This window comes from Trematomus bernacchii, unplaced genomic scaffold (genome assembly GCF_902827165.1).
Source record: "Trematomus bernacchii unplaced genomic scaffold, fTreBer1.1, whole genome shotgun sequence".
NCBI lineage: Eukaryota > Metazoa > Chordata > Actinopteri > Perciformes > Nototheniidae > Trematomus > Trematomus bernacchii.
The window spans coordinates 10,505,999-10,531,912 of record NW_022988098.1 but is presented as its reverse complement, the minus strand read 5'-3'; the positions used below and the strand labels follow the sequence as shown (position 1 = coordinate 10,531,912).

At 42.0% G+C, this 25,914-nt stretch overlaps 2 protein-coding genes across 2 annotated transcripts in view; one reads left to right on the top strand and one right to left on the bottom strand.

Moving 5' to 3' along the window:
* Positions 1-25,914, top strand: part of LOC117475663 (nuclear factor 7, brain-like) — an 863,632-nt gene that overhangs the window by 247,903 nt on the left and 589,815 nt on the right. The gene's annotated exons all lie outside the window — the stretch shown is intronic.
* LOC117475388 (odorant receptor 131-2-like) lies at positions 3-24,411 on the bottom strand. The gene is made up of 6 exons (XM_034121533.1): positions 24,379-24,411; positions 6,066-6,280; positions 5,232-5,370; positions 4,598-5,023; positions 1,842-2,057; positions 3-8 (listed from the first exon to the last, which is right to left on the bottom strand). The coding sequence occupies exons 1-6, from the start codon at positions 24,409-24,411 to the stop codon at positions 3-5; spliced, it is 1,035 nt and encodes a 344-aa protein (XP_033977424.1).

Sequence of the window (25,914 nt, the reverse complement as noted above, 5' to 3'; positions counted from 1 at the left end):
CCTCAGAGCTGGAGACACAAAACACAAAACACAGATTAAATGAGAATAAGAGCCTTCGTTGTTCTTTAGTAAATCAATCTCCTTAGCTTAGCTCTAAACATGCCTGCTGTAAGAGGAACAGGAAGAGCAGCAGTTCATTATATAACAATATATACAAATATAACAACATGTAAACTAAGGAATGTTAACATTTTGTGGTATTTCTTTGTATACTACAGTGTTAGAAAAATAACATTCTATTTACAGTATATAATTGTTTTTATTGTTTTACGCTCTGATATAAAATATTAAAACAAACAAAACACAATCAGAAAATCTAGATGTGTTTTTCCGCATTTAGTTGAAGCTTCTCGAGGCTTTTAAAGGCCTTTTGAAGAAGAACACAGTCAGACAACGGTATTATTATATTAAAAATATAACAAAAAGTTAACATCTAAGGAAAGTTAACTTTCAGAATATTGCTTTAAATGACATTTTAAAATGAATTAATTTCACTATTTGTGCACCTAGACTCATACACATTACATTTAAACTATCCACAATATAAATACATTAAGAACGTTTTTTAAAACATTGCAACATTAAATCGTTTCACACTTCTTACTTCAGACTCTCACCTGCTGACTCTCTGAATCCTCCAGCTGCCGGTCAGCTCCTTTATAATGTGTGTGTGTGTGTGTGTGTGTGTGTGTGTGTGTGTGTGAGAGTGTGTGTGTGTGAGTGTGAGTGTGTGTGTGTGTGTGACGAGCATTGTGAACTTTTGATCATTAAAGTTAGCGAGGATGTTCCCCCTTAATCAAAATTTGCATTCATCTGCCGACTTTGAAATTAAAATGTATAGATGCATTCAGGATTATATTTACATTTGATTTAAAGTGTGTGTGTGTGTGTGTGTGTGTGTGTGTGTGTGTGTGTGTGTGTCTGGGGTTGGGCTGTTGTTAAGGTTTTGGCAACACAATATTTGTATTGCACTTAACATTTAATTAAACAGAGAACTTCTTCCACTTCCATTTTGTGCTTTATTTCTGCTGATGTACAAACCAGGCTTGCAAAGAACTTGAAAAACATTTCCTTTTATTTCTTCCACAATATAATGTAGAGCTGATCCTGCTGAACAAAAACACGTAAGAATGATAAACCACAGATGTTATTTTCTGCAATAGTCCAAAATCCAATGGTGAAAATCCCGGAGGAGATGCTAACTTCCAGGTCGGACTACAACAATACGTCATCTCTCAGCTAGATGTTATGTTGGCGAACGATCTGATTATTTTGAACGACTCTTTGGTACGAACGAAGGTAACCGAGTCGTACTTGGTGAGAGCCTAAGACACTCAAATCCAGCACCAGACACTTTTTACGCTTGCAAGATTTTGGACAATCTTGCACTAATATTTTGCACATTCTATGATATTGAAGTGACTGTTATTTTGTATATATTGATTGTTGTGTTTTTATTTAGGTCTTAATGTGTGCACATGTAAACATGTGTCTTTGATTCTGTAAATATAGGTATATACATATTTGCACACATATTTTTATATACATTTGTTTTATATTCGGGATTGTGAGAAACTGTGTGAGTATTTCGATCTCTCTGTCTGTACACACAAATTGGAAGATTGAGAATAAAGTTGACTTTGACTTGACTTTGATTATCCTGGTGATTATTTCGCAGATGAACCTATTAACCCCGCCCCCTTAAAAAAAAACGGCTCTTTTGAACGGCTCTCGGAAAGGAACGGAGCCATAAGATCCAGCTTCCTTCAATGAGCCGTAATTCCCATCACTATGCCGCTCTATTTCCACTAAATGTTCCCTTTCTGCAGCACCGGTCTGACCCTTGACACAGTTATCCCCCGACAGGACAGGTACCGGGTCCAGTACTTCCTGAAATACTCGTCCCTAAAACCGTAGATCACGGGGCTCAGGAAACGGGGGATGATGTAGACGACCAGGAAGAAGATGTAGCGGATCTCCAGACTGAAGCGAGGGAAAAGAGAGATGAGAGCCACCTGAAGGGAAGGAACTACAAAGGCCAGCATGCACAGCAGCAACTGGAAGAAAATCAGAGAAATAGAAAAGTATATTTAGTTATTTACAACACTTACAACAAACAGTCTGGTCTGCTAGGGTATGTACTTGTACAATCATGTGTACAAATCATTGTATAGATTTTTAGGCTATTAATCCCCACCTTTAATCGTAAACAGTTTAATTATTACAGCCACTATTTGTGTTTTTCAACTTGTAGTGACATTAAAATAATACGGAAGAGGATTAGGGCCACATTAGAGAAAAAGAGTTTGGGATTTCTGGGGGGAAAATGTATTCTCTCTTTTTTTCGGGAATCTCAGAATACTGACTTTTTTTCTCAGAATTGTGACATTAATAGCAGAACTCAAAAATAAATAAAATAACTTTTGGTTAGATATATGAAGAATTTCACATGTGGCCTTAATCCTCTTCCGTACATTTACCTGTTAAATCTTAAAGGGAAGCTGTTGTGAAAATATAAGTTAAACTCTTTTTTCTTCACCTGGAAAAACCTTATTTCTTGTCTCAAAAATGAAATCATGTATTTTTGAAAGATCTTAAAGGATTTTCCTGGCAATTTTGGCTCTTTTGGTTTTCAAGGTGAGTTGGGAGGGTTAGTTCTAAGAGAAAAATGGAAGTGGAAGGAAGATCATTGCCTCGATTGTGCTAACCCTAAACTAACCCTAATAGTCTAGCAGCAAGTCCTCAAAAAAGGCTTTAGTTTTCAAAGATACCCCTACCCGAGGTCGAACAAAACACAACAATGATTTTTATTATCTTTAGGGCCTCCCATTAATGAAATTGATTGTTGTCAAATTTTATTTTGGGGGAAAAAATGTTTTTTGGGTTGTTCTTTAGAACTAGGTGAGGTTGTGAGGTCTGATGACACAGATGTGGAAGTACTGCTCATATATGCAAGCAAATACATGTTTGGTTCATCTCTAGTGTACTTGCATGCAGGCCATGGAATGAGAGAGAGATATGTCCCCATCAACACCATATGTGAGAGAATTGGAAAAGACATGTCCAACTGTCTACCAGCATGTTATGCACTCACTGGATGTGGCACAACAAGTAGTTTGTACAGAATAGCGAAGACAACAGCATTCACCAAACTCAAGACCCATCTCAGCGAGCTCAAAGATCTGGCCCATTTTGGACTCTGCCAGCTTGGAAGAGTCTTTGCCAGTCGCAAGAGAATTTGCGCTTCTGCTATATGGAAAGAAGAAAAAGGAAAATGGACTGATGTGCACACACTTGGATGAACTGAGGTTCATAATTGCATCAACAACAGATGCAGCCTCGGAAAGTCTGCCGCCAACAGAAGATGCATTTCAACAACATGGACAAAGAGCAATGTTTCAGACAGCGATATGGTGTCACAGCCCGAACCCAAACCCTTGTTATGGAGTCTTATTGGCAAGGGGTGGATTGTCAGAGATGGGGCCATTCAACCAGTGCTATTTACAAAACCCCCAGCACCTACAGAAGTGAGAGACATTACTCACTTGTATTGCAAAGATGCAAAGTGTGGAGAGAGTGGGAAGTGCCAGTGCCTCTCTGTTGGCCTTCCCTGTACGGAGTTCTGCACCTGCTGTGCAGAATGTCAAAATGTGTCCCCTAACGTTTCTGAGGAACCTGACATTTAACATTATATTCTAGTATCTATATACTTGACCTCTCACAGAATTATTTGATGATTTCTATACTGTACTTTGAATTAAGGTTCCAGTTTCAATACAACCTGTACTATTTACATCTATGTTTTAGAGGCTTGCAATTTAGAACTAATACACTTTATTGTATTGGGTTACTCTTATTCTGACTATTTGGTGATGTAGTTCAGCCACCTGGTATTTCCCTCTCCAAATATGATGACCATCAGAGTGAGCATTCTTAATTTATAGACTATTATGCCACTTATCCCTCACTCAGAATGTGACTGTATCAGAGAAGAGGTAGGCCTATGTCTAAAAAAATCTCATTTGCAATAGAACTGTACCAGATATGTCCATACAGCTTCTGGTTAGTGTTCAATAGCACCCTAACAGGTGTTTAAAACCTGCATGCCGATTTTAAACAAAGTCAACCTCAGTCCTTTGAGCCAGATGTTTTTTAACCCACTTACCAGGTCTTTTACCAGATGCTGTGGGACGCAGCCTCGGACACTCCACCGGGGTAGACCCCCTCGGGGGGGCAGGAGTACAGGTTTTAACCCCGCCGCATACGCTCTGTGCTGCAGCCACTGCTCTCTTTTATCCCTTTTATTCAATTTTTAAATATTTTTTTAACCCAGACCAAACAGGGCTTTTATAAACTTTTATTGGTTTTAATACAGGAGTTTTTAAATAGGTTTTTAAACACAAAATATTGACCCGAGAGCCCGTGCACCACGCTGCGCTCCTACGGAGCGCCACGCGTTCCCCGAAACCCTAACCCTGATAGAACATGTATCCCCTCTTGCTCTTCATGAGTAAAGTGTCCTAGTTAGTTATCTCCAGTACACCCACCTGTAATGGGATCAATAAAGTACTTATCTTATCTTTCTACATAAACCCACCTGCAGTCCATGGAGCAGCACGGTGTTTCTCGCTCTGTTCACCGAGGCCAGACCAGTAGAAGCAGCCTGGGCCGCGAGCATTATCTTACAGTAGGTGTAGAGAAGAGTCAGAGCCACGAAGGACAAATAAACCCCGTCAAACACACAGTTCTTATAGTAGATGGACGGGTGGCGGAAGAGCAGCGGGTGGTCGCAGAAGATGGGGGTGTTGAAGAGGGAAAGAGGCTGGTGGACGACGGTGATGAGCAGGTCTGTGAGGGGGGGCGTGGCGGTGAGGATGAGGATGATGAAGATGAGGAGGAAGGTGCGTGGGACGGAGCACATGTGGATGTAGTGCATAGGGAAGCAGATGGAGAGGTAACGCTCCAACGCCATGCCGGCCAGGATGAGTGGCGTGGAGCGGGTGGTGAGGACCGCCGTCATTATCTGAGGGGACAAAGGTGGGGAGGTAGTATTTAACTTAAAATAACAATACTTTTCAACCCAGAATCACTTACACATAATGACAGAGATGGCAAAAGTAAACACATCCTTTAGTACAGATATTCATGTTTAAAAATACTCTGGTAAAAGTAGAAGTACTGACTAAACTTCTATATTGTATAATAGGAGACCTTTAAGATGCACGTCTCACCAGGAAGCAGCAGACGGAGGCGTGGATCTTCCTGAAGATGTAACTGACGACGTACAGCGCTGTAACGAGGCTGAGCAGCAGAGCGTCGTTTATCACCATGCAGATAAACATGATGTACCGCGGGTTCTCATAGAAGAGTCTGCAGTCAGAGAAAAACAAGAGGTTAGAGACTTAGACTACAGGAGAGCTGCTAAAAATCTGAGTTAAAAAACGTATTTACTGCCACAGCGGGAAAATGTACATCGTTATAGCAAGAGGACAGTTCAGATAAAAGGGAAATAAAATGAGCAAACATCTGAATGAAAGAAGCTGACATTAAGAAAATGAAAATCAAATAAGTAAACATCCAATGTATCAGAATAAGTAGCAGCATTATAAAGGTAAATTAACATATATACATTTAAACAATACCATTATTAAATTGTAGATAAGATAAGATAAGATAAGAAGTACTTTATTGATCCCAATTTGGGAAATGTTTGTGTTGCAGCAGCATAAAAAGACAAGGAAATGTACATAAGAGAAATTAAAAGACTAGAAATAATAGTTTCATCCCACAGGCCATAAGACTGTTAAACACCTAAACTTTTGAAAGAACATCCATAACATTCATCTGTTTGCAACTTTTAAATATCAATATTCCAATTACTGTATATATAGACTATTCTGCACAATTTCCATTATATTCTATTTTATTTACTTGCACTATTTTATCTGTTTTATTGTGTTGCACTGTTGGAGGAGCCTGTGACCTAAGATCTCCATTGTCATAACTACACTGTAGCTATGTACACACATGACAATACAAGCCTTGAATCTTGAATAAACAGTTACCTGTGTTTGAGGAAGGTGTGCACCATGCTGCCGTTGATGACGCTGAGCACGAGCCACACCAGCATGGCCACGATGTTCTTGGTGAGCGCGCTGGAGAAGTCCTCTTTGTTCAGATTCACAGCAGCGCCCCCTGTCAGCGAGGAGCTGTTATTACTGCCTGGAAGCAGCTGAAGAGGGTCAGAGGAGTTCAGCATCTCCAGCAGCTGCTCATAAACCTGCAGGAACACAGAGAGAGGGGTTACACACACTCACACACACTTTATATCTTGTTTTAAGGCATGCATTTATACTAGTGCTACACAGTTAATCAAAGTTTAATTTAAAAAGTGCAAGTTAAGTCAGTGCAATATTTGATTAGGTCAAGATATGTGAAAATATCTGGAATACATTCTACAGAAATCTCTTGTATAAATCCTCTGCAAAACATTAACACTATGATTCATTTAATATATTCTTCTACAAGGGCTTCACAATAAATCAACATTTAATTCAAACATTGCTATACGGACGAGTGCATTATCCAGATAAGTCAATGCAATATTAAAGGCAATATATGTACAAAATATATGGAATAAATTCGACAGACTTAATAAGATCAGACTTTGTGCAATACACTATGATCATTTTAATATATTTTTCAATCATAATGAACTCCTTTTATGTTACACACTACACTATAACTGTATAATTATTGACAGTAGGGCTGGACAGTTGATCAATATTCTTTCGTACATGCAAAATAGACAAGTGCAACGTCCGGATCGCAGTTAGAACAATATGTATTAACGGTAAAATAGGTAAAAATATCTGAATGAAGTATTGTGGAGCAGCAGAGAGGTTTTACACACATGCAAGGGCTGCACAATTAATCAACATGTAATTAAAAATGGCTATAAGGACGAGTGCAAAGTCCAGATGAGTCAGTGCAGTATTAGATTAGGGAAAGATATGTAAAACAAATCTAAAATAAATTCTATGGACTTTGTAAAATCTCCTTTTTGCTGCAGATTTAAAAATAACACTGTAGGTCATTTTAATATATTGTTCAATAAAAATTGTTTTCAAAGTTATCTGTTCTTCTGTTAAACACACAACCATACAATTATCCAATCTGTTTAAAAACAGAGGGTTTGCCAAAGTGCTTCACAATGAACATAACATTATAATAAAATATAATATTACAAGAATAGATTAAAAAAAAGGGAAATGACTAAAATGTTTGAAGAGTGGGCGACAATTTGACATGGGGGGCTACCGCTGAGAAGGCTCGGTCTCCCCTGGTCTTTTTATTTAAATGATAGTAGTATAGTAATATATGTATTCTAATTATGGACACTACTGCTGCACAATTAGTACATTTTCTAAATTTGAAATTGCAAAATAGACGAGTGCATTAGGACGTAAGAACAATATTCATTAAAGGTAAAATATGTACAACATATCTGACTGAATTTAACAAATCAATATCATTCTACAGACTTGATGAAACATCCTTAAATGGTTCAGATCATCTTAGTAAACACACCATGATTCTTTCATTATATTTTTGAATTTAAATGAGAATAATGTTTAATTATCATTCCCTCAAATAGTACAAATATAGTCAAAATAATAAATAATAATTTGATTTATTGTGTTATTCTGCAGCCCTGCATGTAAGCTTAATATAATTATGATTAAGATATTATATAGCAAACAATTGTAAAAGGCACATTTGCTCATATTATATATTTATGGTAACACTTTATTTTAAGGTACACATATTCGCCATCAACTAGTTGTTAATTAACATGAATATTAGCAGTATATTGGCTCTTTATTAGTCAGTATAAAACATGTATTAATACCTTATTCTACATGACCATATTCTCCAAGTACTAGGTCATTAGTTAAGAGTTGTTGTCCTTAATAACCCTCTAATTAGTGCTTATTTATTGGAAGTAAGGACGTTGTTGTGTTTGAGTTTGGGTCTTAAAATGCTCAATATGGGCGTAATAAGGCATTCTCTCATAATAAAACACATATGATCTATTCTTGTGTAGCAAGACATGAAACTATAAGTGTTAATTGTGTCAAAAGAACTCTAAATGTGGTATTTGTAACTTAGAATATGTTCCTTATTTTAAAGTGAAGTCTAGTTCATAACCAATAAGTTAGTAGTTTGACTCTAACATGTTAATGAACAACTAGTTTATGGTGAATATGTGTACCTTAATCTAAAGTGCTACCATATTTATTTTAAACAAGAACATGCATATATTAAATATAAGCTTTTTACTTGCACAAACAAGCATCTTAAGGAATGTAGATGAATTATAACATAATATAATGCATGAAATATAATACAGTAATTGATAATCAAAATGGACAGCTGTATATTTTAAGGGGCATAGACGAGCATGTATTTAAAATACACGCTTTTTACTGCCTTGCAATTACTAAACATATATAAGTACAATTGCAACTGAAATGCATCAAATGTGAACAAATACAGACATTCAAATCTAAATGCACAGATATATTTACTGTTTTGTAATAATAGCATTAATACTAACCTGTTCACACACTTGCAGCCACAGAGCGTCAGGAGTTCATGGCTCACAGCCTGTTAACATCTGCATGAAGACAATAAAAAACACACATTCAGGATACTTTAAAGTGACCTTAAATCATTTCTTCTATTGTTTTACGCTCTGATATAAAATATTTAAACAAACAAAACACAATCAGGAAATCTAGATGTGTTTTTCTGCATTTTGTTGAAGCTTCTCAAGGCTTTTAAAGGCCTTTTGAAGAAGAACACCGTCAGACAAATTATAATCTAAATATAACAACATTTAAACATTTAAGGCACCTTAACATAGTGGTTTTGTCGGACAGTATTTGAATACTATAGTATTAGAAAAAAACATTATATTCATACATTTTATACAAATGTATATCATTCAGCAGTTCATAAATATTCACTCTGTAGTCTGTAATGAAAATGATAAATGCATGAGTTCAGAATATTGATTAAAATGCGATTTAATTTCACTATGTGTTCACCTAGAGTCATAACTTCTACATTTAAAAGATCCACAATATAAATACAGTAAGAACGTTTTATAAAAAAATATATTCAAAGATAAAGCATCAGAGACCCTCTCTCACCTGCTGAGTCTCTGGCTCCTCCAGCAGCCTGTCAGCTCCTTTATAATGTGTGTGTGTGTGTGTGTGCGTGTGTGTGTGTGTGTGTGTGTGTGTGTGTGTGTGTGTGTGTATGTGTGTGTGTGTGTGTGTGTTTGACGAGCATTGTGAACTTTTGATCACTAGGTAGCAAGGATGTTCCCCCGCAATCAACATTTGCATTAATTTGCCGACTTTAAAATGAAAATGTCTGCATTCAGGATTATATTTATATTTCATTTCCTTTTTCTAGATAAACAAACCACGTAATATTTAAGACGCATTCAGGATTTTTATTTCCTATTTTTATTTTTATTTGTGTATTAATTGAGTTTCAGTAGAACATGTTGACGTGCTTTAGTTGTAATACCAGCACTGCTATCAATTTGGCAGCATTGACCAGTCAGATCCAGTGTATAATATATACCAGGGCTATTCAATTACAAATTCAGTTGGGCCAGATTTTATAACTACAAAATTCAGCTAGGCCAGACATTCAACACAACAAATTAGCATTAATTTAACAGAATCTTAGTCATCTCAAAGTTTATAAAAAACAAAAAGTGCACAGTTGTAGCATTACATTTGTTTGCTTTAGAAGTAAAATATAGCTAGTGGAGCCTCGCAGCGGCGAAACCGTGCCGCGCCACACTAATTGCGCCGCATAAGCGCATAGGTGCGGCTCAGTTGAGGCTCCCTCTGCAAGATGAGGCCCCCTCCGCAAGGTGAGGCCCTATGCAGTCTGCATGATCGGCCTGTAGGGAGGGACGGCCCTGAGCACATTGCTTTTTGTTATGTGCTCTAGTAAATGACATGTGTCTAAAATACATATTTTAGAAATGACAAAATAAATTACTTGGTTCAGTTTGGACTGTATTTTAATAATTGTAATAAATACTAGGGCTGTCAGTCGATTAAAATATTTAATCGCGATTAATCGCATGATTGTCCATAGCAGTGGTGAGCCGTCAGGGCCCTCTAGGCCCTCTGTGAGGGCCTAAGATATTCCAAAAAATAATATTTAAAAACATTAAAAAAAAAAATATTTTTTTAATATTATTTTTGTTATATTTTTCATTAGTTTTACCGAAAAAAAACTTGATTTAATAAAATAACATTTCCAAAGAATCTCGAATCTGCCTGTTCAGTCTCTGTTTGAATGTCAGTTACTATAGCGGGCCTCTCTGCGATTCACAGAGGGTATATAGTAACTGAACGAGAGAGTAATGTCAAATGACAGTACAATTGACCAATCATATCTTCCCTCTAAATGGGTGGGTTTTATTATCGCGGACTTTATGACGAGTTCCGCCCGCTGTGAAACTTTTCTTGTTTCCATAGCAACAACAACTTCCTGTCAACAGCGTGAACGCGCCTTCAAAATAAAAGCATGCCAAATTACACTTAAGACATACAACTGCAACGAAAGTAACAAACACAATGCAATATCATTTTCAATGTCAAAGAACACAAATTGGGTTCACAGGTGTTGTTTTGTGTGGTAGAGGGTCGCTGTCATTGATGCGTTTTGCACCCTGGGCCGTTGTTTTGATATTCCGCTGAAGTATACGCTGTGACGTAATAACTATTTTTTTTTCTTTTTTTCGAGGGAAGGGGTGGGGGTCAGAGGGCCTAGGTATAAAGCTCACGGCTCGCCACTGGTCCATAGTTAATCGCGATTAATCGCAAATTAATCGCACATTTTTTATCTGTTCTAAACCCTATATTTTTCAAGTTTTTAATACCCTTATCAACATATGAGTGGACAAATATGCTTTATATGTTTGTTTATTATCATTTGAACAATGACAAATATTCTCATGAATATTAAACACAACAACCTCTGAACATTACAAATATTCGCCTCAATTCAACCTGGAACCTCTCTCATACAATAATACAATACAAAGTGTGTGTGTGTGTGTGTGTGTGTGTGTGTGTGTGTGTGTGTGTGTGTGGAGACACTGTGATGGATCGTTGGAGCTATGTGCAGCTCAAGGCTATATGCTCGAACGGGAGCTGCCTGGAGGCTGCAATCATGTTGCGCGCACTATCCGTGCCGAGTGTGCTGACTTTTCGTACAATGTCCCACTGTCTGGCTACCTGCATAAAGTCAAGTGCTCGGCGCAGTTGTCGGCGAAATGTCGCTCCTCTGTTTTCATTGAAACAGCTCCTTATATCCATTAGCGCAGCTAGCTAGCACCAGATGCTAACAACAACAACAACACGTAAGGTGTGCCTCGCTCCTGCCACACATACACACACCCTCCCGGTCCTCCCGATGGCCAGTCCGGGCCTGCCGGTGAGCGTGGAAGTGTGGTCTGCCACAAGCGGGAGGCAGGAGCGGGGCTGTCAGCATCAGCTTGTAGATGGTATTTTAAACTCGATGCGCTCTGAAACTACGGGGCGGCCGAGGACAAAAAATACACATGCGTGAATCGCGTTAAAATAATTAGTGGCGTTAATTTTAAGTTATTAACGCGTTAACTTGACAGCCCTAAAATAAATAACTTATAAAAAAACACAAATTATATTTTTTCCAGCGATTTTTGTGCTGTAGTGACGTTTCTTTGAAGGCCGACCCTAAAGGTAGCATCGCAAATGGGATGGATAATGTCAGAAAATAATCTCTGTGTCAAACAAACCTTTATGATGACTGATTTTAAATGCCATTTTTAAAATGTCTTCCATTTTTGTAAAGCACTTTGAATTACCTTGTGTTGAAAGGTGCTATATAAATAAACTTGCCTTGCCTTGCCTTGCCTTGCCTTGCCTTGCCTTGCCTATGATACTTCCAAGTTTTGTTCAGCAGGATAATTTCCACATATTAACACCACTTTATGATTTCTGAACCAAAAGGAGCTACAGCTCGGTCACATGACTTCACGTCACCACCGCTAAGCTAAAGGTGGCTAATGTTGGGCTTGATGACGTTAAGTCCTCTCATTTAGACACTTGTTAGCAACCTCTGTTTTTAAATTCACCTGTGGGGTATTTACTGACATATTTTACGTCTGTAAACAAAACGTTTAATGTCTTCAGCTTGTGTTAACAACAGATTTTATTTCAGGATTAAAAACCAAAAAAACACAGCCAAAAAACCATTGACCTCCAGATAAGGGAATGCTCTGGTTTTTGGACAAAATTAACATGGGATCACTCCCGTCATCGGACGTACTTCGTCTCACTGGAATATTAATGGTCATAGTGAATATAAAATCGTCCCCATGTATCCGGCCAATGACGGGAGAGTTTTGAAAGAGACAAAACACTGTTCCATACATTTAAAAACACTTAAACAATTAAACAATGTTTACCCCTGGATTCAGGCACCTTCCCTGGCTTGTAAAGTGCAGTTATGCGCCCTGGAGGTATTGCACTATTTACAAAATGTATACCCAGGATTCAGGCACCTTCCCTGGCTTGTAAAGTGCAGTTATGCGCCCTGGAGGTATTGCACTATTTACAAAATGTATACCCAGGATTCAGGCACCTTCCCTGGCTTGTAAAGTGCAGTTATGCGCCCTGGAGGTATTGTACTATTTACAAAATGTATACCCAGGATTCAGGCACCTTCCCTGGCTTGTAAAGTGCAGTTATGCACCATGGAGGTATTCTGCTATTTACAAAATGTAGCACTTCAGCACCACGGACAGCGCTGAAGGGAAGTGGGATGTTTAGGAAGTCATGCTGCTTCCCAATAGTTAGCCCCCAGATCCCTCTCCGCATATAATATACAGATTTTGGACAGTTTAAAATGCGAGGGTCGTGATCGGTTCGTGCACGTTCCGTGATGGCCGGCCGGCCCCCAGTCTGACTTGATACCGCCCCCGTGATAAATACATTTAATTATTGTGAAGCCAGCTGCAATGGATCATTGATCCACCAGGGGGTGCAGTGGGGTTCCACACTGGAGTCATGTGAAATCAACTTCTTTGTTGTTAAGATCCATATGTCATGGATAGGATCATAGTCTGTGCTAAATAAGACATGTAATCATTTAAATAATGTTGTTTAGTCGGAAAAAACGAACGAGCCGGCTCTCCCGATTTTTAATCCTAATTTAATCATCATCATTGATGTTTATGTTCGCCGAATTGACATGAAATCACTGACAAATATGAATATTCTGTATTCAACTTCATTGAAACGATCAGGATGGGTGTTATTTTTCCCCACAATGACCAAGTCGCTGCAAATGATCCCATGTATTACATGTACATGGCCACATTCTCAACAAAGTAACGTAACGAAACATTCTGTATTCCTTGCTTACTTTTTATTTAATGCTTTATAACAGCTGGAATAGTTCGTTTAGAACAGGCACCTCACTCGCAATCTGCTCCTCCGCAACGCCTACCACCTACCTCCGGCTGAAATTATGAATGTACAGTAAGGCATAGTAATCATAGATAACACGGCAGGGTTCGTTACAGTTTGTTTTCATCTGATTTCAAATATTTCAAATGTCTGAAGTTAATAAATACATTCTCAGTGTTCAAGTCAATAATAGTCATATAAGAAAAGTACTGATCTAATAACAGAGATTTTATAAGGACTTTTCAATGTTCGACATCGCTCATGTGAAATACAGTAAACTGGATGTTGTGGTGCCGAGAGGCGGGGTATCAAAAGTACAAGCTAAACTTTTATTTAGCATCTGAACACACTTGTAAACAACGTGATGCCCAGGAATCGAAGACCCGGCGGAAACAGCAGGTCTGGTTCACTAAAATGTCCGTGTACAGTATATCTGGTACTAATGTATAGCGGATCTTTGTTAAGATCCATATGTCACGGATAGGATCATAGTCTGGATCATAGTCTGTGCTAAATAAGACATGTAATCATTTACAAAACATCACCATGTTGTTATGCGCATGTGCGAGATGTTATGCATGTGCGCATGTGCGAGATGGTCCGCCATGTTGCACAACTCAATTAAAAAAAGTGTGTTGGTGTATGATCACATTTGTATATGAAAATGTCAGAAGTTAATAAAAACATTCTCAATGTTTAAGTCAATCACTGAAGATGCTTACGATATCATAAAATCTAAGTGTTAATGATTGTCAGTAGAGATGGGATGGCAGAAGGTGCTATATACATATATATAATTCCAAAGCTGGTAAAGTACTTTCAAATTTAGCAATAATAGTCATATAAGAAAAGTACTGATTTGTTCTTGAATCAACTTTTTTATGGAAAATGTTTTATGTAATTTTATTTCATTTTAAATAAAATGAAAGACATTCACAGTTAATGTAATTAGATATACATTATTAATGCCATACATTTTTAAATGTAATTAGATATACATTATTAATGCCATACATTTTTGCATAAATATTTATTCAGTATGATAGCTGTCTAACAGAAGTTAAATCCATTTCTCACTTATTCTGACAATGTACTTAACCCCAAATAAAAGAACCCAATAAAAATAGTTGTTAAATAATAGTGAAGTCACGTTGTAATAACAATAACTCATCTCTCTCGGTTTTTTTTGTTTTCTTTGTGTGCTTTGCCAAAAGCCACTGTGTCAAGTGTCCTAGTTGGGTTGCCGTAACGAACAGCAGCCGGCTCTCGATTTTTAATCCTAATTTAATCGTTTATGTTCGCCGAATTGACATGAAATCACTGACAAATATGAATATACTGTATTCAACTTCATTAAAATGTTATTAACGTGCCTAAACTCAGTAATTCACTAAAAATTACTGATCCCTCCGCGTCGCGTCGCGGAGGGATCTTGATCCCTGGGTGTTATTTTTCCCCATAATGACCAAGTCGCTGCAAATTATCCCACTTATTACATGGCCACAAAGTAACGACATGACTCCCAATATTAATTAAAATGCTTTTATGGATTTAGAAAATATTTTTATTGATTTAAAAAATAGTTGTATGTATTGATTTAAATTTACATGCATCCGCTAAGAAAGATAGTCCGTTGTTACCGTTTTTTAAACAGTCAGAATGAAACGGCAGCTCTCAGCTGTGTGTTCACACTCCTAATGGCCCATCACAGCTCTCTCCCCCCCTGATCTTTCTTTTCCAACAGTTAAGTTAACTGTAGGTTACTCTGAGTGACAAGCTTACAGTTAGTGAAGTAACACTTTTTTTTTGTGAGTCACGACCTGACTGTTTCATTCTAACATAACGCTCCAAATATGACTGTTTCCACTCGGACTTCAATACAGCAACACCATTGTTTGGTTTCCATGGTAGCGTGTCTCTTTAGTAGCGTGCACTCCTTTCCTGTAAATTACAGGTCCAGCCAGGCAAAACAGTAATATGAAATATGAACGTTAGTTTTTAACTGAAATGATCAAATAAAGTCAAAATGTCACAGTGTTTACAAACATTGACCATACCGTTCACCAGCCCCCACCTCACTATGTTGAGTATAGCCTACTCTTTGTTTAAAACGAATTGGCCATCGGAATGTGTGTGTCCCAACCCCCCCCCCCTGTGATATCTCTTCTCCAGCAGTCTGTAGTTTGTGTTCGCAGATCATCACCCTTAGCTATTTCAATTACCTCTCAAACAACCTAAACTAGTTATAAATGTTTATTTTAAATAAAGTATGTTTCTTCACATGTTAGGTCTATATTGAAGGTTCATTGAAAGTAAAGCTTACTTTGGTTCTTGTGCTCTAGTTCTTCAAGGAATCTTACTGAGAACGTTATGTTTCCTCTGACTGCTTATGCCAAAAGCAACGACAAATTATCTGTTTTAAATACCTTTTTAGACCGTAAACTTTAGAATGAAATGTAATACCGGTTAGTTTTTTGTGTTCATACTGACAGAAGAAGAAATAAATTAAGTATGAATGAGAATAAGACTTATGTAATGTATTGACATTTGATCAGTAGCCTATAAATGTATTACTAACTTTATCCACTGTGGTACCGAAGCTTGGATCACCGCCAAAGACATGGCCGAGGGCAGCTGGCAGCTTTCAATATTTTTCATGTGCGATTCTAACGCTTTCAGAAAGTGAAACATACAGCATCATTTGAGAAAAATAAATCAAAATAAGCGTTATAAATGAACCCTGACTACTTGTGTTTAGGACTCACTGTATTTTGCTACTCTCTAGGTCTGTGGGCCAAATCCAGATATGGGGGGGTGGGTTCTGTTAGAAGGTGCGACGGTGGAGGGGGGAGAGAGTTAGACGCTCGTGAATTGTCAACGGGGGGGGGGCCTCTCTGCACGGAGGAGCCGCGGAGAAGTGAATCACAGTGATCTGCTATTCTAAAGTAAATTCAACACATATCGACCCTAAATATAGCATATATTAAGAACGAGAAAGTGTTAACATCGTTTTTTGTAAACATATGACCAATGTGCGAGGGTGATGACATCAGAGCATCGTCCTATGGGCTTAGCCCCGGACAGGTACAACAGGTATTCACTCAGAGGGGGGTAGTTAGCCATTTACATGTCAAAAAGCAACAAACAGTGGGCGGGTGGGGGATGGTGAACGTTTACATTTATCTACAGAATACATTTAATTTAAGGGGAGCAGTTACTGAGAAGTATATAATGAGAACTGCTACCAATGGTGGCCTATTTAGTTTATTAAGAAATACATATTTGTAGCTTTTTTTTAATCTGCAGTAGGAAATGCAGAGAGTAGCGACAGGGCTGGTCCAACCTGATCTGTAAAGTGATCTAACTAAGTGCTATTCATTTTCTTGACGGGGAAGTGCAGTGTAAATGGGGGGCTTATATGCATTTGAAAAGCAATATAAATCACACAGTTCGTATACAATAGGCATTAAAAGCACCATCGATAACCATTGCCCTTCTCCTGTTCAAACCAAAAGAGAAAATGCAGATATTACACTCTGAAAAGAAAGGGTAGACATATCTGTACTCTTAGTGCCAAGTAGCTAAGATATTCATTCGCAGAAATGTAAAGTGATCTATCTAAGTTCTATTCATATTCTTGACGGGAAGAGTTAGTATACAATAGAGTTAGAGTTAGTATACTTTAAAAGCCTTCTCCAAATCAAACCAAGATATCTTGGGTATTCACTCAGAGGGGGGTCGGTGAACCGGGCAGAACCGGGTGTGAAAGTTTAAAGTTCAATCTTCCTTATTGAGCTTTGTAACAAATTATTTATAACTAGTTTAGGTTGTTTGAGAGGTACAGCTACCATTCTTTAATTAGATGTTTGATAAGTGCATGCAGATCACATAAAACACGTACACAGATACATTATTTTGTATTTTTATTAAATTCGACAATGTCAATTTCACTTTCCACTATGTCCACCGTTGTTTTTCACAACCAATGGCAGAAACTTTATTGAGGCCTGTAATTAGTCGTTGCGACTCTGAGCGTTAGGGAAACCCATCATCTTGATAAAACATGAACTTTTCTTGTTATCATTTTTATTGTGTTAACAATTAAGTTAACAGGTATTCACTCAGAGGGGGGTCGGCTTCATAGTTGTATTTATCATCTAAATTTGCCGAAACAAGTTTAATATTCTGAAAGCCAAGACTTTGTTTATTTGAAATCAGATGAAAACAAACTGTAACGGTCCCATTTTATTCATATTCCGAGTCATAAAGACTTTATTTAAAATAAACATTTATAACTAGTTTAGGTTGTTTGAGAGGTAATTGAAATAGCTAAGGGTGATGATCTGACTTGAAGTGTGTGTTTTTTGCTCCTCCCCATTCTTTAATTAGATGTTTGATAAGTGCATGCAGATCACATATAGTAAAACACGTACACAGATACATTATTTTGTATTTTTATTAAATTTGACAATCTCAATTTCACTTTCCACTATGTCCACCGTTGTTTTTCACAACCAATGGCAGAACTTTATTGAGGCCTGTAATTAGTCAACTACAGGTCTCTTGGGTCAGTCTTTTTCTTCCAAAAAGCTTGTGACAAGATGTTATTGCTCTTGGGGCATTAAAAACAAGATTTTAACTTTAGTTTTTTATATAATATCTGCATTGTCTCTTGTGAAAAACTAAGTCTTAGTTTGGCCATAGTTATTTAATATATAGCGCCATCTCCTGGTTAAACCCTGAAATTGGAGAATAGTGGGACGGCCTAACATTCCTGAATACTGGTCTTTGGCAGGTCTTAGGCAGGTAACTGGCTGGCAGTAGGCAGGAAGCTGTATGCTGGGGTCCAAAATAAGAGGCTCCATCTGTACAGCCACCGGCTGTATATGTTATGCATTTATACATACATGTACTGTGGTGAGTTACACAACCTTACTCGGGTTTCTAAAATAGGGGGACGCATCGGGGGTCTCGGGGGGGTTCCCCGGGTCCGGTAAACAAGAGGTCTGGGGACTTAGTTTATTTCACACTTCCAGGAGAGACAACAGGAAAATCACCTCTCTTTGCCCGCTCACAGACCCCCAAAGGACGGCCTAGTGACCTCCAGCACCAGTCCCTAACAGTGGGACTCTGTTTATTTCACACCTCCAGGACAGAGATCGGGAAAATCCCCTCTCTTTGCCCGCTCACAGACCCCCAAAGGACGGCCTAGAGACCTCCAGCACCAGTCCCTAACAGTGGGACTCTGTTTATTTCACACCTCCAGGACAGAGACCGGGAAAATCCCCTCTCTTTGCCCGCTCACAGACCACCAAAGGACGGCCTAGAGACCTCCAGCACCAGTCCCTAACAGTGGGACTCTGTTTATTTCACACCTCCAGGAGAGAGTCCGGGAAAATCCCCTCTCTCTGCCCGCTCACAGACCCCCAAAGGACGGCCTAGAGACCTCCAGCACCAGTCCCTAACAGTGGGACTCTGTTTATTTCACACCTCCAGGACAGAGACCGGGAAAATCCCCTCTCTTTGCCCACTCACAGACCCCCAAAGGACGGCCTAGAGACCTCCAGCACCAGTCCCTAACAGTGGGACTCTGTTTATTTCACACCTCCAGGAGAGAGTCCGGGAAAATCCCCTCTCTCTGCCCGCTCACAGACCCCCAAAGGACGGCCTAGAGACCTCCAGCACCAGTCCCTAACAGTGGGACTCTGTTTATTTCACACCTCCAGGACAGAGACCGGGAAAATCCCCTATCTTTGCACGCTCACAGACCCCTAAAGGACGGCCTAGAGACCTCCAGCACCAGTCCCTAACAGTGGGACTCTGTTTATTTCACACCTCCAGGACAGAGACCGGGGAAATCCCCTCTCTTTGCCCGCTCACAGACCCCCAAAGGACGGCCAAGAGACCTCCAGCACCAGTCCCTAACAGTGGGACTCTGTTTATTTCACACCTCCAGGAGAGAGTCCGGGAAAATCCCCTCTCTCTGCCCGCTCACAGACTCCCAAAGGACGGCCTAGAGACCTCCAGCACCAGTCCCTAACAGTGGGACTCTGTTTATTTCACACCTCCAGGACAGAGACCGGGAAAATCCCCTCTCTCTGCCCGCTCACAGACCCCCAAAGGACGGCCTAGAGACCTCCAGCACCAGTCCCTAACAGTGGGACTCTGTTTATTTCACACCTCCAGGACAGAGATCGGGAAAATCCCCTCTCTTTGCCCGCTCACAGACCCCCAAAGGACGGCCTAGAGACCTCCAGCACCAGTCCCTAACAGTGGGACTCTGTTTATTTCACACCTCCAGGAGAGAGTCCGGAAAAATCCCCTCTCTCTGCCCGCTCACAGACCCCCAAAGGACGGCCTAGAGACCTCCAGCACCAGTCCCTAACAGTGGGACTCTGTTTATTTCACACCTCCAGGACAGAGACCGGGAAAATCCCCTCTCTTTGCCCGCTCACAGACCACCAAAGGACGGCCTAGAGACCTCCAGCACCAGTCCCTAACAGTGGGACTCTGTTTATTTCACACCTCCAGGAGAGAGTCCGGGAAAATCCCCTCTCTCTGCCCGCTCACAGACCCCCAAAGGACGGCCTAGAGACCTCCAGCACCAGTCCCTAACAGTGGGACTCTGTTTATTTCACACCTCCAGGACAGAGACCGGGAAAATCCCCTATCTTTGCACGCTCACAGACCCCTAAAGGACGGCCTAGAGACCTCCAGCACCAGTCCCTAACAGTGGGACTCTGTTTATTTCACACCTCCAGGACAGAGACCGGGAAAATCCCCTCTCTTTGCCCGCTCACAGACCCCCAAAGGACGGCCAAGAGACCTCCAGCACCAGTCCCTAACAGTGGGACTCTGTTTATTTCACACCTCCAGGAGAGAGTCCGGGAAAATCCCCTCTCTCTGCCCGCTCACAGACTCCCAAAGGACGGCCTAGAGACCTCCAGCACCAGTCCCTAACAGTGGGACTCTGTTTATTTCACACCTCCAGGACAGAGACCGGGAAAATCCCCTCTCTCTGCCCGCTCACAGACCCCCAAAGGACGGCCTAGAGACCTCCAGCACCAGTCCCTAACAGTGGGACTCTGTTTATTTCACACCTCCAGGACAGAGATCGGGAAAATCCCCTCTCTTTGCCCGCTCACAGAGCCCCAAAGGACGGCCTAGAGACCTCCAGCACCAGTCCCTAACAGTGGGACTCTGTTTATTTCACACCTCCAGGAGAGAGTCCGGGAAAATCCCCTCTCTCTGCCCGCTCACAGACCCCCAAAGGACGGCCTAGAGACCTCCAGCACCAGTCCCTAACAGTGGGACTCTGTTTATTTCACACCTCCAGGACAGAGACCGGGAAAATCCCCTCTCTTTGCACGCTCACAGACCCCTAAAGGACGGCCTAGAGACCTCCAGCACCAGTCCCTAACAGTGGGACTCTGTTTATTTCACACCTCCAGGACAGAGACCGGGAAAATCCCCTCTCTTTGCCCGCTCACAGACCCCCAAAGGACGGCCAAGAGACCTCCAGCACCAGTCCCTAACAGTGGGACTCTGTTTATTTCAGACCTCCAGGACAGAGACCGGGAAAATCACCTCTCTCTGCCCGCTCACAGACCCCCAAAGGACGGCCTAGAGACCTCCAGCACCAGTCCCTAACAGTGGGACTCTGTTTATTTCACACCTCCAGGACAGAGACCGGGAAAATCCCCTCTCTTTGCACGCTCACAGACCCCTAAAGGACGGCCTAGAGACCTCCAGCACCAGTCCCTAACAGTGGGACTCTGTTTATTTCACACCTCCAGGACAGAGACCGGGAAAATCCCCTCTCTTTGCATGCTCACAGACCCCCAAAGGACGGCCTAGAGACCTCCAGCACCAGTCCCTAACAGTGGGACTCTGTTTATTTCAGACCTCCAGGACAGAGACCGGGAAAATCACCTCTCTTTGCCCGCTCACAGACCCCCAAAGGACGGACTAATGACCCCCAGCATGTCCCCATAACAGTGGCACCTCCATAACCTTGCACACCGTGAGTCCCCGGGCCCCCGCAGTTAAGCACTCCCCCACGGACTAAACCCAGGTATTCACACCCACCAGAACCTCGTGCCCCTGGTGACCCTAAAGGGGGGTGGATTTTGTGGTGCTTTTATGTCTGCCCATCAGCATCCAAATTCGGCCTTCTTATTGGCACCACCACCCCCCTTCTGGGCTGGAGGTTCAAACACTTTAACTTTTTTTCACCCTCCTCTGGCTTACACCTCCTCCGCCAACACTTGAGCGCTCATCACAGGGTTCAGCACCAAGGAGAGTGCCTCCCCGGTGCTGATGGAAAGTGGCACTTTATCTGCCCCTGGGAACCATCAAGGTTATTATTATTTTTTTTTTATTTGAACAAAAACAGTACACACAGCCAAAAACATGAACTATTTACACGTTGCACTACTACTATTACTAGTACTACTACATTGTTTACCCTGGGTTGTAAAGTGCAGTTATGCGCCCTGGAGGTGTTGCACTATTAACAAAATGTATACCCAGGATTCAGGCACCTTCCCTGGCTTGTAAAGTGCAGTTATGCGCCCTGGAGGTATTGTACTATTTACAAAATGTATACCCAGGATTCAGGCACCTTCCCTGGCTTGTAAAGTGCAGTTATGCGCCCTGGAGGTATTGTACTATTTACAAAATGTATACCCAGGATTATAATAATAATTATAACAATTTATTTGAACAAAAACTATATACACGGTATACATATTCACAATGTTTAGCGGGGTTCCGGGGACCATATTAGGCGTCTAATTCGTACGGTGCACCAGGGCAAACAGGTTGAGTCCACGGCCCCTGCCCCATCATCAGGAGTGTCAACCAGCCCCGGTCCCGACTTCATTGGCCTCTTTCCCTCCCGCTTCCGCTTCCGCTGCTGCTGCCGTTCCAATGACCCATCAGGTTGCTCGTGCTCTGAAGAAGAGGTATCGTTGGGGTCTTGTCTGCTGCTCTCAGCCCTGGAGCCCTCTTCGGAGGTCTCCCCATCTGACAGCGGTAGACATCCTTCTGATGCTGATGCAGCTGCTGCCGCAACCAATGACGCCCTGAACATGGAGCGGATTTTCAATGCCTCCTTTATTCCAGGCGCATTCGCGTAGAACCGGCCCGCCGTGGTTACGTCGTGACACATAAACCTGGCGAGAATTGACCGGCTTTCTGGATCTTGGTGATGCTTGATATTGTCAGCCAGGGCAGTGCGCAGGATTGTGAAGGTGACGGCTGTTTCTAGCACAGCATCAGCCCATGCCCTCTTCAAGTGAGCGTTCAGGTTCTTGGAGGCCCAAATCCCCCTTGTGAAAAGGAAGAATTCATTCTGAGGACCCAGCAATGCCTCTTTAATCCCCATCCACCGCATGACCCAGCTAAACTCCTCTACTGTAAGCGCCAGCTGTGCTTCGCCATATGTCTTGGCCGTCTTGTGATCCTGCACATGGACGATGTAGCCCTCAGCAGTTCCCCTTTTGGCCGCCTCTAAGACCTCAGTGTTTTTCATGTTTGCGTACACGCCCGGACGGTGGCCATACAGGAGGCTCCAATGGAGGGTGAGATAGCCATAGAGAAGCTTCTGGGTGGTTGAGGTCGGCTTGCCGGCCATCAAGTCGAGGAGCTCCGGGATGCGCTTCTCAGCGGCCGCCATGGCAGCGAGAAGCTCCGCCTGGCTCGGCAGACGATCCAGTTTGTTCCTCTTCACCTTAAACTGGTGGAGAGTGACTGCCTTATTCAAGTGTTTCATGTTGGCTTTCACCTCTCTCATTATGTGGGTCATATCAGACTGGGTGAGCCTGCACCCCCGGGGCTTTGACTCAGACATGTACCCCATGAAGTGGTTCACATTCTTCAGGAAGAACTCTGATGTTGTGACTGCCCGGCCCGACTTTGCAATATACTTGCTCCAGCCACGGATCATCTTCATGTTTCTTAGGAACAGCCAGTCTGACAGGCGGTTAACACCATGGGCCATGTATACTATGAAGTTCTTTATCCGGCTGACCTTCGAAAGAACATTGTCTTTCTGTTTTACTGTCGGAGCGACACCCAAACAATGATCCCAGTATGTCTGAAGGTACGCCTCCATGCTTCTAGGCAACATGATTTCACGCATGGTATTCCCCCGTCCATACCCAGTGGACCAGTAATTTGAGGGAGAGGGCAAGTCCTTAGCCAGCTTAGACGCATGGGTCTTCCGGCATACAGGGTTCTCGCTACCGGAGGCTACTGGGGACTGCATGACAGTCTTCACCGGGCTCTTCACAGGGGTCTCGCTACCGGAGGCTACTGCAAACATGACAGTCTTCACCGGGCTCTTCACAGGGGTCTCGCTACCGGAGGCTACTGCAAACATGACAGTCTTCACCGGGCTCTTCACAGGGGTCTCGCTACCGGAGGAAACTGGGAATATGACAGTCTTCACCGGGCTCTTCACAGGGTTCTTGACCGGTCTCTTCCCACCGGAGGCTACTGCAAGCATGACAGTCTTCACAGGGCTCTTCACAGGGTTCTTGACCGGTCTCTTCCCACCGGAGGCTACTGCAAGCATGACAGTCTTCACCGGGCTCTTCACAGGGTTCTTGACCGGTCTCTTCCCACCGGAGGCTACTGCAAGCATGACAGTCTTCACTGGGCTCTTCACAGGGTTCTTTACCGGTCTCTTCCCACCGGAGGCTACTGCAAGCATGACAGTCTTCACCGGGCTCTTCACAGGGGTCTCGCTACCGGAGGTTACTGGGGACTGCATGACAGTCTTCACCAGGCTCTTCACAGGGGTCTCGCTACCGGAGGCTACTGCCAGCATGAGAGTCTTCACCGGGCTCTTCATAGGGGTCTCGCTACCGGAGGCTACTGCAAGCATGACAGTCTTCACCGGGCTCTTCACAGGGATCTCGCTACCGGAGGCTACTGCAAGCATGACAGTCATCACCGGGCTCTTCACAGGGGTCTCGCTACCGGAGGCTACTGCAAGCATGACAGTCTTCACCGGGCTCTTCACAGGGGTATTGCTGCCTGAGGCTACTGTGTTTATGCCGGAGGTACTTGGGATAGCCAGGCCCTTAAATCGTATACATTCGTCCTCTTCCTCAAGCACAGCAGCACTCTGCTTCCTGGGTTTTAGCTCCTTTTTCAGCCTGGAGCGCAGGGTCTTCACCTCATCATTGAGGGCATCCTTCTGAGCCCTCAATGCCACATTTTCCAGCATCACCTGCCTGCAGTCCTCGTTGTCACACTCGGTATGTGGGGAGAAGGGTGGAGGGTAGGGATGGGTATCGTTAAGGTTTTAACGGTACTACTACTTTTATCGATACCGCTTATCGGTCCGGTCTTTTAACGGTACTCTTATCGGTTCTTTTGGAGAGAAAAATGAGGTAAACTAACTATATGTTGTATGTCAGGGACTACGGATGGAAATTAGCTCAAAGCTAAAATCCGGCATATTTACACTTGAAGCATTATTTGTCTAAAGTGTTCATTAATGTGCATTGTCCCTATTCAAATAAAAAATTAAATGAAAATTAACAAATTGTGAACAAAACTAACATTGCTTTTTATTTAAATGAAATACATAATATTTCACATCAACAGAAACAACAACGTTTTAACAAATCATATTAAATAATCTGATGACAGAACTGTGAACAGAATGGCTGAAACTATAACAAACTAAATAACTCAGTTCCCTCTAATCATTAACCCATGTTTGAATCATTGAGTTAGCTCCGTGTGTTGCTGCTAGCATACATAATATACCTGGATGGGGCTACAGAGCTGCTAGAGAGACAGTCGAACCCGGTGCATTTCTCCGTCTGAACGTGGTGCACTTTTGCAAGATGTTTAGACAAATTGCTCGTGTTACCGCCCTGACATGCTAAACTCTTATTGCACTTTAGGCAACGAGCGAGACGGGTAAAGTTTAACCACACCTCGGAGCGCGTTCTCTCCGCCATCTCCTCCGTGTGTGTGTGTTGCTGCGTGTAGCAGCCGCGTGTGTGTAAACTGTCCTGCCCCCTCGCACACAGGCGGGGGAGAGAGATCTCTCGTCTGGATTGGAGAGATCGAAAATACAAAAAATGACGCATTTTGCAGTCTTTTTGCATGTTAGAAACGGAGTTGGCGACACATGACATATTTTTTAGATGTCTCCAGTACCGATAAAAAGACCGATAACGTCGGAGCTTAACGGTACCACGGTCTTTAATAATTCAGCCCCGGGGCCCGTTTAATACCGGGGCTCGGTACCCATCCCTAGTGGAGGGTGCCCGGGGTATTCCTCCTCATTGTCTATATCCAATGATGTAGCCATTCCAATGATGGGGTTAGTCTCACG

What these genes read in the sequence shown, in the direction of transcription:
- LOC117475388 (XM_034121533.1), bottom strand. Translation starts at nt 24,411, where the DNA reads ATGAAGAGCCCGGTGAAGACTCTCATGCTGGCA. An exon ending in CACACCTTCCTCAAACACAG is followed by an intron (nt 5,371 to 6,065) that starts GTAACTGTTTAT and finishes CTCTGACTGCAG; the next exon opens with ACTCTTCTATGAGAACCCGC. An exon ending in TGCTGCTCCATGGACTGCAG is followed by an intron (nt 2,058 to 4,597) that starts GTGGGTTTATGT and finishes ATTTTCTTCCAG; the next exon opens with TTGCTGCTGTGCATGCTGGC.